Below are 16,175 nucleotides of genomic sequence, written 5' to 3'. Positions count from 1 at the left end.
AAATTTAATAGGTAATTTTAATATTTAATTAATGTCCTGACAAAGTTGATATTACAATTTGCCTGTATCGGTTTATTTGGTTATCACAGAGACACGTTGTGGTTACCCATTTGGCATTTTGTATTCTCAAAAAAGTGAACGCTTTGAGAATTTTGAAAATGCAATTTGTCGTTTTCATATCATGCGATGAATGCTATAACTATGTAAATGTAAAAATGGCGAATAGATGCAGAGGTGTAATTGGGCTTAGATATAAGAACTTATTAAGACAACTTAATTGTTGCAAACAATTCCTAGGTGCGACATAGAATTTCCTTCAGGTCTTAACTTTTAAATGCCCTAAGATTCAAATTTGATACTGAACTTTTAAATTGAATTGTACAGTTGCAATTGGTTTGTTTTTAATATTTTACAGTATATATATTACCATTGCATAACGTTCTTTTGAACAAAACTTTAAAAAATATACGTCAATTGTCAAAGTTGTTCAAATAAATGACATTTTGTTTTTCTTACCGTATTGAGCGAGTGATATATTTAAGAAAAAAGTTTAACAGAATAAATATATGGCGCCTTTTATTTTTCCAAAAAATAAAAATACTAGTGAGGTAGGTGAGTACCTTATTTTTACTACAATCTAATTATTTTCAGCAAAGGCCTGCTTTGCTTAAAGAATTGATACTGCTTTTTTTTTTAAATAAACATATAAAATATGTATTGTGATTTTTTAAAATTATTTTTCCTTTTATATGGCTACTGCAATGAACACATAGATATTAAAAAAATTAATTTGGAAAATCAGGCTTCTAAGGGTTAAACACATTCATTGCTATGAGCATCACAGATAGATCATACATACTTTCTAATTGTACCGAATTATCTATGTCATTAGATGATACCTTTTTTTATTGTAATTAAGAGTTAATAAAGAAGAGGTCATCTAATTAGATAGGTGATCTTATATCATTATTGAGCCGTGGCAATAAACGTGTTAAATAAAGTAATAAAAAGCATTAATTTATATTTTCCCTCATTTTTCTGATTTAGTTATGACATTCGCATCACCGTTGATATGGGTAATCGGAAGCATATGTACTAATTAGTGAGCGGTAGATATGTTTTACAATCTGAATATTGTCAAAACTCAATCTTCTAAAGGAAGGCAGATTTTAAGTTTTTTACGAAGCATATCAGAATAATTATTAAGTAAATTCTTATAGAATTACAATTTGACTCAATTTTTTTACTAAAAGGATTTTAAAAGAATTCTTGGATTCTTTCCCCGATCATGGTCCATAAAAAGCTTTGTATAAAATTTTTAATATATTTATATTAAGATTTCTGTTATCTGTTAGACATTCACTGGCTCAAAATTAAATTTCAACTTCATTGACTTCATTTTTGACTAAAGCATCTAATACCTCGTTAAGAAATTTTATCGATCTCTTTCACCATCTTTCCAAATCTTATGAATTTAGGGATAGAAATTGTGAAGATGGTGGAAATTTAATTTCCCGTCGTCAGGCAGTGCGAGTATGTCTTGATTTTCTAGACAAGAAGAATTTCTTTTTAATTTATTAGCATAAATTTTAGAAATTATAAATGAAATTGATTGTTACGGGATTATTACGAACGAAAGTTATTCAAATTCTACTTACAACAGCACAGTAGAAGGAACAGACTAAACCAAATACAATTATGGAAGCTTCTATAGACAAGTCTGTAACAGCACTCAGAGCGAGAACAGGCGCGTACAATACGACAGACATGAAAAGGACCTGAAAGAAAACCCAGCATTTTTCATGTTTTGATTTCCAATTCAAAAATTTTACAGAAATGATAAAAAATGTATTATACTTACCATTTGTAATATAAATAAAGCAGACACAGCGTATCTCGTTGTTTTGCCATAGCGTATCTCAAGAAACTGGAAAAATATATAAAATTTTTTATTCTGTATACTTTACTTAAGTAAAAAGCAATTCGTATTGACAGTGCAGAGAAACTTTAGCATGATAATTAAGGCACTTAAATAAATTGGTCACTAATTGGGCTATTGGAAAGTAAGAAAAAATTCTTCAAATGAATAATTTTCAAATGAAATAAGAAGAAACATCTCTTGTGTAAAAACGATGAAAATCATGATGGATGCTTTCCACGAAACTTATATTTATTATTGACGAAGCTTACAAGACTTGCAATCATATGACTTAGCATTCGACGGAATTATGCATAACTATAGAATTTTACATCATGATTGTTCCGCTCACCAGATGATTGATCCCCAAGTTGTGATTATTTTTGCAATCACTACTCGATACTAGCTCACTTCGTTTGTTAAAAGTTAATTAAAATTAATTGTACATGATGATGTCGTGTCCGCGTTACCACGGAAAGGGCATGCAGTAGCTTCTGAGGGTAAGACCCCTGACCACCCGAGGGCAGAAGTCTGACTTCTAGCTCATATGAAGATGAAACTCACACATTCGCTTGCACAACTCCTTTTTACAGGGGGGCACATTCGCACACCTCACAGATAGAACACAGATGAAGAACAACCATGCCCGAACCGGGATTCGAACCCAGGACGCCCAGATCACGGGGAAGATGCGCCACCCCTATGCAAGGACGCCGGCAGTTAGTTGTACATTTCTATTAGTAACAAGAATTTGCAAATATATTCAGTATATTTTGCCAGTATAGTAAATTAAATTTCAAATTGCATAACTGCTAACATTAATTTTTCACCAGTCACTAAAAATTAATGGCGAATTTCTAAAATAAATATTTTCTGGTAGCAGATAAATATATATGTAAATGATAGAATATATAATTCAATAAGGATTAAAAATCAAAAATGAATTTTTTTCTTCCCCATGATTTTATAATTCATTAAAATTTAGTCGGCATAATATTAATAACATTGAAATAACCACCGCATACGGTGAATATTAACAGGATTCATTTAGTCATGTCAATCAATTTTGATGAATTAAGATAGCTTAAAAAAGATAAGTGTATTGTACAAAGATATTATCATAATATTTAAAGTTATTCTTGAACGATAATAATAGAAATTATGAGTATTTGCTTAGCTATACTTCAAAAATGTCGAAACTAATTGGCGATATTCCTGTAATTTTGGTTCCAAAAGAGTTTTACACCTCAATTCCGTTCATTCCAATTGGATTTTCTTATGAATGATTACTTAAAATCTCCATTTTGTTTAACTTTTCGTCTTCCACGACTTTGATTTATAATGAAAACTATTAGGCTTAAAGTAAATTTTCATATTATCCAATTAAAGAAAAAGCGTTTTCTCAAATTTTCCGCCGAGGAAAACATGAAGCAATCCGAGCGTACGAATTTTTGTCAAATGACGATAACATATTCGGCATGATTGGTTGAGTGGAAGAATGTGTAATAAAACTATTATTGTATTCTTCTAAAAGATTGAATTGAATATCTAGACTATCTATAATCTTTGTTTTATTAAATCTTTTAGAGTTGGCAACGCTAGCATTATTATTGTAGGATTTTTATTGAATGATCAATATGGAGATGTATCATCTCTTAACATCAATTTATATATGTAAATATCAAATAATATTATAAATGTGCTTCCTTAATATATAATAAACAGATGTTAATAAAGTACCGACCATTCGTCCATCCAAAATACGCAAGCTACCACATCAAATTCACAACATTTATTCAGGCGTACTGCATTAGAAAAGACAATATACCTTACGCAATATTAAATTTCAATCATGTTTTTCAAGCTGGCGCATGTTGACAGATAAATGTTTTAAATGCAACTGTAAACTAACTGTACCCTTTTAGTTTTAAACATCTCAGCCAATCAAATGTTACAGGCTATCAGATCGGTACATGCGAGTGGCCGAAAATGAGGAAGAGACTGGCTATAGACATAGTTGTCCTCGGATACTATTTCATTTGTTGCATAGGCGCAGTAATGCGAAAACTGCATTCCATCTCTATTCAAGTTTTTATATTATTTAATCTTGAACATTTTCCTGTGTGTACTCCTGTAATTAAAATATATTATTGGTGCATTTGAAGAAAATTGAGTTTAAAAATAGCAATACCAGACGCTGTGAATAATGAAATTCTACATTTAAATCAAAGTTTATTTAATTTCACAAGGCATTTGTTATATATTTGAAAAGCCAGTTAAAAAACTTTATAGGTGATGCCATCGTTTTTTGTTTTATGATAATGGTGGTTAGAGTTGTTACTGGCTGTATCGGTGCATCAAGGATATGTGTGGTACCGAACAACACTTCGCACAGAATTTAACCGCACTGCTGCAACAACACAGGACGTTGCCACACATTGTTTTTAAGTGTTTAACAACAGTACTAGCTGGATGGGTATTCTTAAAGATAATATTCCAAAAGTCAAAAAAAAATGATAGGTCGAGAGATTTGAATAAGCAAACATGCAAGTAATTTTTATTGAGAATTCTCTTCGAATGTTGTTTTTATTTTTTACACAATTGCAGCATTCTGTTGCGGCACTCATAAAGATTAGCAAGTGTTGAATATCAAGCTTTTTCTTACGTTTAGATTAATCTGTATTTAAAAAGAATTAATTTTTATGTCACCAATATCATGTGTAATGCGCAGTAAAATTCTATAATAAAATCAGCTGTTGCTTAATTTTGCTGACATTCTATATTTAAAGTTTTAAATTTATAATGTGAAGTTAGATATTAACTGTAAATGCAACACATTTTAAATTTTTTTTTAATGCCCGCCTTACACAGAAACGTATTCATCATTGAAGATTAAACTGGATCGGTATATTCTGATTACAATTATGGAAAACAGCTTGTATTAGCATCAATCAAAACGATTTTAGATTCACTTTAACAATGAAGTATATTACTTTAAAAATGTATAAACAATACTAAATTAAATAATTAAATAGATATAAATAATATAGGTATAAATATTACTTTAAATATATATAAATATAAGTAATTTTAAATTTCTTTTTTAAATAGAAATTTAAAAACGATAAAAAATATGCGACTAGATGCAAGTGTAATCGGAATTTTTTTTAACTTTAAGGTGCATTAAAAATAATTTTAAAAAATAATATTTAATATTAACGGAAGTCATCCTAGGGAAATCTAAGAATTTGGTCAATTTTTTATTAATAATAATTATTTTAAAATCTGGCTTTGAAGTGCACATTCCAATCTCCAAAAATGTATATGTGCCAAATAAGTTACTCTAAATCACATAATAAAGGCTTTTTATCATTTTATATAGGCAAACAGTTTAAAGACAGTTCACTGAAATGCATTCTAAAATTAAAAATGATAATTACATATCATTTTGTTCACTTTTAAGATTGTAACGTGAAAGTTACAAAGAAAGAAAATAAGAACAACTTGAAAGTAGCATATTTTGTTACCTTTTCTAAGGTTTTCACTTTATCAGTTTAAACTTCTACATGTGCCAGGAAGGATTTGGGTCAGAGAAAGAACGGCAGACATTTTATAGGCAATAAAAAGTTTTTTGGCGTCTTTTCGACCGTTTTCAAAGGATTCTTTTTATCGATTGGCTGTAAAATATCTTTTCCGCAATGTAATTGAATAATTTTTAATATCTTCTACTTATTTTTTCCGACATTTTTCCTCTTTCTGTAAACAAAAATATAGGTTTGTGAGCAACAAACCTGTATGCTATTCATAAACTTTGACCTTTAACTAAACACGTATACTGAATTTCGCAGATGCTGTTTGAAGAATATTACTAATAATCCACTTTTCAACATTTGAAGCAGGTCATTCACTGTACTGCTGCATTTATCAAATGAATGTATTATTATAGAGATAATAAAAACTACTTTACGCTTTGCAATGTTTATCGTAATTTTTCAAACATGAATCTTTGCATTTGGTTGATGAAAACGTTAATAAAGGTTATAGAACACCTGCCAACCATCAGCTGAGTCATTAAATGGACTAAGGCCTTTTGTTTCAACATCCTATGGATGAAAAAATATTAACTGTAGAGAACAAAAGAAATTTATTATCGAAAGTTGCGTACACTCGCAAATTACTTTTCGACATAATTGCCACAGAAAGGCATTCATTAGAGGCATTCAATAGTCTTAAGCAAATTTTTTTATTATGTACGTAGACATTTGTAATGAAGTCAAATTACATCAGTATACAATGCTATTAAAAACTTAATTATCTTGGGCAGTTTATTTTAATAATTTTGAAAATGGAAATCGTCTTGAAAATTTGTGTCTGTGAATTTTGGAAAATATCAGTCAGACATTTTCAGGACAATCGCATGGACCTTTGAGAAATTATTTTATATTTTTTAGATCGTTTTGAAACTGTGGTATATTATTATTTTTAAAAAATTTAAATAATTATTTTCTGTTTTAAATATTTGTATGCTTGAAATTTTGCGATCGACTTCAAATAGCTTCGAAATGAACTAATGACTCAGCATGGTGCCATCTGTTTGTAATGAAAGTTTTTAATCAATTGCGAAATTAGTACCGAACAGACAAGAATGCGAATCAATATTGCATTGTCATTTAATTCTGAACTATTTTTAAATTTTCAAGTCTGTAGCGTATCAAGAAGTTAATTTAAAATCGATTGCAAAATTTGCACCGAAGAGTCAGACAGAGCAGAATGCAAGTAAATAAATAAAAACGTGTTAATATTAAAAAGTAGCTTTATTGGCCACCAAAGTCAAAGATATTAAATAATAAAGATAAACTTTTTGCTAGTAACTGCTAGAACTAGCATTTCAAAATCATAAATGCGACGAAAATGTCTGTAGGAACTATTTTAGGTAAAAGCATGTAGGAAATGTTTCTTCTATTTATTGACAGTTTGCGCTGACTAAAGGATGTTGTATTTCTGCTATCAAGCTTAGAATTTAAATGTTTTTATCTAGACGGCGTTTTCGCCAATATTTACATATACCCACTGACAATATTGTTTTAATTGTATTTGCTTGATGTCATTGCAAACACGGAGAATGGAAAATATTTTAAAACTTAAGTGTCTTTTTTTATTATCTCAGTGGCGAAAATGTATTTCAAATCATGAAATGATAAGTACTATTTATGGAAACAATGCTATAAATAAAAGAAAAGAGTTGCAAATGTAATGTGAAAATATAGCTTCGGAAATTTTAGGCAAAATTCAGCAACTCTTATAAGTAGGTTATCTGTCGTTGATGACTACAAAATAAAAAAAAAGCATTTATCTCAAATATTTGATAGATTTCCACCTGTGTAAACAGAAAGAGCCTCGAAGTTACGAATTCGACCTTATAAGAGCAATTGATGTAGTTTATCTTCGTTATCCGGCTTGATGTTTGGATATTCCCTAAATTAAAAAGAAACACACTTTGAATACGCTATATTTCGACATGAATTTATAGTTCTGAAGCAATGAGAATTGACATCTTCAATAATGTTGCAAAAATAGTAAAGGTGTGACTAGAATGGGCAGCCAGCAATCATTCGAAAGGCCAATATCCATGTCTGGGAAAATTACGTTGTGTTGCTGATGGAAATGAAAGGATTTTGTCTGGAAGTGAAGATTTATGAGCAATTAGTACATCGATAAAAAGCAGCACCAATAATGGCATTAGATTGAAGCAAGTCATTGACCAGAATCATCCAAAACATGGGCAATCATAAAGGGTTATTTATTTGCCAGGATAATGTTAGATCACAAGTATTTTCGACCGCTAGGTGGAAATGGTTGGAGCCTGGTTGATATGACTTAAGTTATTCTACATATAGTGCTGATTTGGTAGCTTTTGAAGTAGCATCTGTAATAAAATTCGTTTGATAGAAAAAAATCAGTTCTCTGAAGGTTTGTATACAGCACCTTCAGCAATTTTAAACGATAAGGCGGTGAAGTTCTGTAAAACTAAGGAAAATGAAACTTCTCGAGTGATGAGAAACTGTTATGAAAAATTAAAATGGTAGGGCATTCCGAGATAAGACGATGTTAGCAATAGATCGCTATTAATGAATTCAATCGTTAAAGTAAATTGTTTTTCTTTTTTATGTCATTAAAATGGCCTTTTCTTGTTTTGTACCTTATTGGATCATATTTTTTTTTATTTTCATATATTCAATATTAATTTATTATTTTAAAAAGATAATGCAAAAGGCCATCTCGCCCTTATAATGGGGCACGATGTAACGAGAAAGCTGAACATTCATTCATTCGCAGCTCATTCCATATGTAATTTCATCGACACACATCTACTTATAATAAAGATGCATGTGTATGTAAATTTCAATAATACTTATCATTTTGCCATATATATATATATATTTTTTCGTTTTTAAAATCATTTTTTTAAAAAATATTTTGTTTATTTTTCAATAATAAATTTTACAAAAAATAAAAAAAAATTTAACCTAAAGATTTAGCTATCTGTCACTGCAGACTAAATATAGAAAAGTGTAATTTTCAGCACGCATTCGTACGGAATGAAATAAATAGGAAACCTGGTATTTTTAGGAAAAAGAAACAAGAAAAATATTTCTGTGATATTCTTTCAATAAATTTATATTATTGATTCAATAATTCTGTATTATTTAAGATAGAGATGATTTATATGCATAGAATATCTATTCTAATTGAGGTTCAACTGCTAATTTCTAAACCGATAGTAATTGGCATCTACTTCTATATGGAAAAAGGGTCTGAACAAAGAAAAGAATTATATTTTGTGCAGTTTGAGTCAATTAATTTTCAGATTAATTATACATTTTAAATTTTTCTGCGTATAATGTAATAGCTTTGTTTCAACTAAGAACTATATTTAATATATTTTTTATGTAGTAAACTGAATGATTATTCAATGAATAATTCTCTAAGGTCTTGCATAAATTATAAAAAATATTATATAAAAAATGAAATTTCAATATTGAAACATTTCATCTTCTCATATTTAAAAAAAATCCATTTGGTTTCAGCAAAATTGCTTTAAAATTGCTTTAAAAATTGCTTTTAAAATTGCTTTAAAAATTGCTTTTAAAATTGGTTTCAAAATTGCTTTAAAATAAAAGTGCAAAAAATTTAATCACTTGTTTTATTTTAAACTTTAAAATTCAGGGTAGGAGACAGAGCATTAGGGAAACGGATAGTATAGCTACTAGAATGGTGTAAAGCTTTTAAAATAATTAGTTATATAACTAACAAAATGTGAAGTTTAAAAGATTTTACAGAGGAAGTAATTAATAACGTTATATAAAATACCTAACTGAATATTTTTGCTATTCTTAATCCCGGTGAGCCAGCTGATCGCCAAAGGCGGTTAATATTATATAGTTAGCTAATATTATTAGATGGCTGTTCGAATATAAGATAACGCAATAACTACAAAACGAAAAGAACAAGATGAATAAAAGTAAGTATTGCAATTGTTATAAAATTCGAACTCGAGATTTTATTAAATCTCCAAATTTCAGATCTCCTCGAGTTCAAAAAACGTATTTTTGCCATTCTGTTTGTCTGTCTCTCTGTGAACACCATTACGCATAACACTTTGAACTGGTCGGATAAAGTCTGGTACATGGTTTTAGGATTAAATTTGTACATATCCATTAAATTTTGAACAAAATCCAGTTATAGAATGTGTGCCAGTCTGGATTTGAGTACAAGTGAACGACAAGAACAAACTATAAAAAGATAGGTAGATGAAATTTGACAAAAAGGTTTAATATCTTTCAAATTTTGAACCAAATTTAACAAGAGGTTGACCTTGTCTGTCGGTCTATATGTTCAAAAACATTGAAACGCGACAACTCAAAATCGTAGTGACTTAAATATATCAAATTTGATAAGGAATTTTGTGACTACAAATGTAGTTTTGTGCCAAATTTTTGTTTTTGTCGGCAGTAATAATACGCAAATTCGATTATTGGATATTTTTAAATGAATACCAGGGATTAATCGCCAAAAAAAAACTCACTAAGAATGACATGAACAGTTCCTAAATATTGTACGCCATTACCATACAAAGAACTCTCTGGAATAACATCTGTAGTGAATAGCATATAAGCCAGATAACAACTGCACTACCCGAGCAATTGCTTTTGTATCGTGGTCATGTTGCTGGGCTGCGAACCACAAGGTCCCAGGTTCTATCCTCACGCATCTCAATTCGCCACACATCTTTATTAGAGAATATGCGAAAAAGTTTTCAGGAGATTACTCCCGCTGGTTTTCTAAAAAATCTAATATATTTCTAAAAATAAAGATAATAAGTTAGCATGTCAATTATCAATATAATTAGTTTTGAAGCAGGCGTCCTGGCATAGGGATAGCGCGTCTTCCTCGTGATCTGGGCGTCCTGGGTTCGAATCCCGGTTCGGCCATGGTTGTTCTTCATCTGTGTTCTATCTGTGAGGTGTGTGAATGTGCCCCCCTGTAAAAAGGGGTTGTGAAAGCGAATGTGTGTGAGTTTCATGAGCTAGAAGTCAGACTTTTGCCCTCGGGTGCTCAGGGGACTTTACCCTCAAAAGCTACTGCCTCCCTCCCCTTTCCGTGGTAACGCGGACACGACATCATCATCATCATTAGTTTTGCAAGATTTCCCTGAAAATTAATTCATGTGGAATATATTAATCTCATTTTACTCAAGTCTACACATTTCAACTTAAAAATGTTTTCTCGGTTTGAAACTAGGTCATAAATCGTTTGTGCTTACATTCAAAAGTTCCTGCAGTAGTGGAAAAAAAGCAAGACCACCACCAATCTTCATTCTAGCATTTTTTAATATGCATTCAAATAAAGTAAATAAATCACCCCATTTAAAATGAAATACATCCTTTTAAAAGTAAAATTGACTTGAAAATTTTATTAGGATTCCTATACATATTAAAATGTGCCCCCAAATTTAAATATTATCCTTGGTTGACGTGAAATTCAAAAATGGCAAAAAAAAAAAAAGATATCTGTTTATTATTAAATTTCATCATCATATTTTTATTCGTTTTAAAAGTATGAGTAAATATAATGAGTCTCTAAAATTAAAATGAAATTATATAGATATCTTAAGAAGTAAATTATTACTTTGACATGTACTTGATATAGTCATATGAAGTGATTATGGTAATTTAACACATATTCTACATATATTACAGTTTTATAATAAAGTTTTATTTGTGATATAATCAAACAAAATTAATGATATCTAATTTTCCAGTCACAACAACAGTGATAAATTGTTAAGGAAACTGACGAAAAAAAATTATTTCCTATAAGAACATAAAATCTCAGTTCATATCGACGAGAAGTTTCGAATCACATTAAATTTTTTTTCCCTATAATAAAGTGCTCTAAAGGAGCTATTACTCAGCGGAACAAACAAGTCTGATTTCATATTCGAAGTAGATGGCATTCAATAATTTGATACAATGAGATTTTCTTCTATTTCATTGTTATATAAATTTTATTTCATATTCCCAAAGTTACTAAAGAAAGTAATGATTATGATTTGGCATTCAAATTTGATAGATAGGGATTATTTGCAGTAGTAAACATTATCTGCTGCTTTATAATTATATAAAATTTCCTTTTATAAGAAGTTATTTAGAGATATAACGGCTCTGATTTGGCATCGGAAGCCGATATCGGAGAATTATTTGATGATATAAATCTTTTCTTTCTTTTTCAAAGATATTATTCTTTATATTCGCATATAATCTAATGCCATTTTTATATTTCTATACTAATGACATGGAATTCGAAACGGATATATTGTAATTGCAATATTTTATTCAGTAAATATTACTTTCTGTATTGTAAATATGTTTTTGGTTTTCTATTCCCAAATATACCAAAAGTAATATTGATTATGATTTATAATTCGAAATAAATATTAAGGAATTATTTGATGTTACAAACATTATCTTCTATGCAGCTATTCTTTAAATTTCGTTTATTAATTTAAACATTTCCAAAATCATTATAGAAATTAAAGAGTTGGGTTTGGCATTCGAAACAAATATTTTCTTTTATCTCTTTGTTCTATAGTTATCATTTTAACATTCCAAAAACTATAAAACGAAGTAACGACTCTGATTTGGCGTTATTTGTACATATATTATGTACATAGTTGATCTAGCAAGTATTTTCTTATATTTCACAGTTATACAGTTTCGATTTCTTTTCAGTGTTGCTACTAGAAATGATAGATCGCATTTTACACAACTGAAATGAATATTAGAAAATTATTTGATGTAGTACATAAAAATGTAGTCTATTTTTTTTTGTTAAATATCAATATATCAAAAGTTATGTAAAAAAATTTTTGCGTTTGGAGTTTTATAGACTGCAATTGTTTTGGTTTATTAAATGAATGGGGGAATTGTATTTTAATATTTTATCTAATTTTACAGATTAAAATTTCAGATCAATCAGTGTGTGGAAAAATATCGAAAGTAAAAGAAAATGTTTTAGAAGCATAGAGTTTCATATTTAATTTTTCTTTTACCATTTTCATACTTCTGAAGAAAGATATGAAATGAGATAATCAATTCCAACAATCTGAGATCCGTGAGCTTAATTGTTAGTAAACACAATAGAAATTAGAAAATGATAATGAAATATCATTCATATAAAAATAAATTTTAATTTATTATAAGAATTTTCAGTAAATTTATGCAACTATTTAATTTTTGTTATTTGTTATATTAATTAAGAAAATTATAAAGATTTATTTTTTAGCGTCTTATAGTTAAACTTATGATTTCAAAATAAAAGAACATAACTATTTTGTTGATTTTTGATCTTCCTATAGTATTTGTTTCTACAGCAATTAAATTTTAATTTATGAACAAGCAAAAGAAGTAGATAATATCCTTAATCCTTAATATTCGCATCTAGTTACTATTAGTTAGGACGTTTATCCTGCTAACAATATCACAGATATGATTGTCACAAATTAACTAAGGAAACATGCAGTTTAAAATCACATGCACTTTAACAGAGTGCTCAGATATAAAAAAAATTATGAGCTAGACTTTAAATATAAATATATAGTAACATTCAAAGTTTTGTTTTTTTGCGATGGAATCTTCTTCATTCATAATGTTCCAAAAACATTCACATCAAAATTAATTACTAAAATCGGATTGAAATAAATAGCGATCCACTAACAGAAAAAAAATATGAATATGAATATGATGAATCACCATAAATATAAAATTCTAATTCAGCATAAATAATAATAATAAAAAAGCAGACCTCAGCTCATTGACCTTTACTATTTATTTGAGCTTAGGTTTTTATTTGCAATTCAAACTTAAAAAGAAACCTGTCTAAATTCCTTGCTGCCGAAATAGGAAGTTGATATTTTTACATCTAATAATGATGTAGCTCAAAAGAGCTAGAGTATTTTTAACTCTTCCCTGAATTCATGCAAGTAGAATGAAAATTATTTTGATATTGCTTTTTCAAAATTAAAAAAAAATCTTTGGAAGATAAATTTAAATAAGCAACATAAAATTTATTTTATAATTAATTTTCCTAAATTGGAAAATTGTCTTTCGAGCAGTATTAAAATAAATTATATTTTCAGAAAGAGGATAGTTATAGGATGAAAAATTAATTTACCTCATAGGTCGTCGAAACTCTACAGTTGAAATAAACAGGGGTGATGATCAGTGCTGCTAAAACTGTCCCAATTGAAAATGGAACTAAAAGAAGAGCGAATTTCAGACCAAATCTGTATGTTTCCATTGGAGTTCCTATTATTGTGACAGCAGACAACATAGTCACAGTGATGGACATAACAACAGGAAATATGGACATATTTTTCCCTGCCAGTAAATATTCTCTTGTAGTTTTTTGTCGATTTCCAGTAAATTGAAAAGTAATGCCGATAGCCGTTGAAATAACAAGCGTTAATCCAATGACCACATAATCAACCCAACCGAGATGATAATAAGGATCCATTTTTGTTGTTGTAAAGTCTTGAGTGTTGATTCTAAAGAAAATTATCAGAACTGGTCTGAGATGTTGTCAGGAACGCGACAAATCTCAAAAGACAGCTGTTTCTTTCGTGTTTAGTTCACGTGGAAAGCACTTATTTTGTTTTGAGTAATATGTCATAAAATCATATTGAAGAGTCGTTACTGACATTAAATTGCGATAAAACGTTTCCAATTCTGTAATGATACTGTGGAGCGTGGATAATTCTAACTTAATGGAAACACTATAAAAGGGGAGTTAATGCAGAAATTTGAATGAAAGAAAAATAGATTTAAAAAAAAGAGGCGGAAAAGAAAATATTTAAATTAAAAAATATTATAAAGATATATTTTAAGTATTTAAATGTTTTGATAAATAACTGATAATCATTTTTTTAAAATTTTACTATTTTACTAAATTTTTTTAAAAATTACTAAATTTTACTAAAAATATGATAATTATTAAAATTATTTTTTAAAAATAATCTTATTTAATCAATCAATAATTTTAATAAATAATCTGATTCCAAACTATTAATCTGCAGCGTAAAAACAATTTTAAATCCAAAACTGATAATAAAAATTTCATTTTAATATTTAACTATTTTAATAAGAAATTCGTAATCAATAAATAAACACTGTAGCAATTGCGTTACTCTATCTTATCTTTTGGATAATAGATGGCGATGCCTGATTAAGTACGCATCCCAAAGTGCATTGCGATTGTAATTATAATGAGATGTGATGCTGTTTTGTTGAGGTGCGAGCGGAAATGTTTTGTCTTGTCTTTCACGTTTTGAGTGAAATGTAATCATTAAAAAAAAATGTTACCGTAAACATACATCCTTTTGCTTTCACTGCACGGGACATAATGATTTTCAGTCCACCATAACACTAGATAATTTTGTTAAATAATATAATAATAATCATAATGATATTTTAAATAATTTTTAAAATAATAATTTTGACAAGTAAGTCGACAATTTTAACGAAGAATCCAGAAAAAAGTATCTTGAATAAAAAGCCTCACAAAATTATTTATTTACATTTAAGGAGAACTCAGTAAATGGATAACTTTCATTAAAGTAATCAATTCATAAATAAAACAATTTTTGTATTATTTTCAAATTAATCTAAATAAACTATAATCATAGGCATTAAGCCAACAGGAATTTTAAGGATTTAAATTACTAACGAATTCAAATGAACCAAATTTCTCTTTAATATCTTTCCGATATTGGCTTATTTTTTACTTGATGTGATTTGGAACATTTAATGAGATGTTAAGCAAAACATACCATGTTCCTTCAATTCGGAAATTTACCTTGGAGGAATTAAATGTTTAGAGAATTTTATGAAACTGTTTACCTCTAAATATTCTCTTCATTCTGAGCACAGTAGAACTTCAATACTATACCAATCAGTCCCCAATATTATTCCGGCATTAGCAGAAAGGTCAGCAAGTTGAGTTAAAATGAAAACAAGTCGCTATATACCGATGTAAATGACCAATGACAACATAAATGATAGATTGCTGTTCATTTGTAAAAAAAATATTTTGCAATGTTTATTATAATAGCAAAATTTTGCATATTTTGGGAAATTAAGATAAGTTTCATTTTTTAAAATGCTATTTTACTCTTCATTTCAGTATCTTAGACGTCCGCTTTTCGACGGTTCTATCGCATTAAGGGATGAGACGCGGAAGGAGGACCGCATTTCCGGTATTCTTCGCCATTGTTTGACCTTGATTTTCACCCATACTTTTTCCGTTCAATTTTTTTTTTATTTTTTTATTTTTTTTTACGTGTATGCGAGTATCTTGTCGTTTCTAACCATATTGTTTTATTTTAATTCAGTCCACGAGTAATCTATTTTACATTTTTGTTAAACGTAAGCATTGACTCCTTTCATCTCTCCTCTCACCCCTATTTTGGCGAATAAATCCCATTCTAACGCATGCGCAAAAGCGCGGAGGGTTTTAGAATCCGTTGGCAAACAATAGTAGTAAATGCTTCATATCACATCTCAAAATTAGAGCCGGGGCGGAGGCATTACATTGGAATAAAAATTTAATCTAATTATGATGACTGATTAAATTAAATCTAATTGTGATTAAGTTATTGAAACATTAAAATATTGCATTGCCATCTCTAATGCATAAATAT

General features: G+C 28.8%; 1 protein-coding gene across 1 annotated transcript in view; it reads right to left on the bottom strand.

Annotated features, from left to right (window-relative positions):
- LOC129981596 (putative sodium-dependent multivitamin transporter) overlaps nt 1-14,067 on the bottom strand; it is a 47,341-nt gene extending 33,274 nt beyond the window's left edge. The window contains exons 1-3 of the mRNA XM_056092502.1: nt 13,652-14,067; nt 1,862-1,927; nt 1,659-1,778 (exon numbers count right to left, since the gene is read on the bottom strand). Coding sequence (XP_055948477.1) covers nt 1,659-1,778; nt 1,862-1,927; nt 13,652-13,993 — 528 coding nt within the window. The 5' untranslated portion in view covers nt 13,994-14,067. The remainder of the gene's footprint in view (nt 1-1,658; nt 1,779-1,861; nt 1,928-13,651) is intronic.
- Between the last annotated feature and the right edge of the window lie 2,108 nt (nt 14,068-16,175).

The sequence above is a fragment of the Argiope bruennichi genome, chromosome 8 (assembly GCF_947563725.1).
Source record: "Argiope bruennichi chromosome 8, qqArgBrue1.1, whole genome shotgun sequence".
NCBI lineage: Eukaryota > Metazoa > Arthropoda > Arachnida > Araneae > Araneidae > Argiope > Argiope bruennichi.
This window is presented reverse-complemented; position numbering and strand designations above follow the sequence as displayed.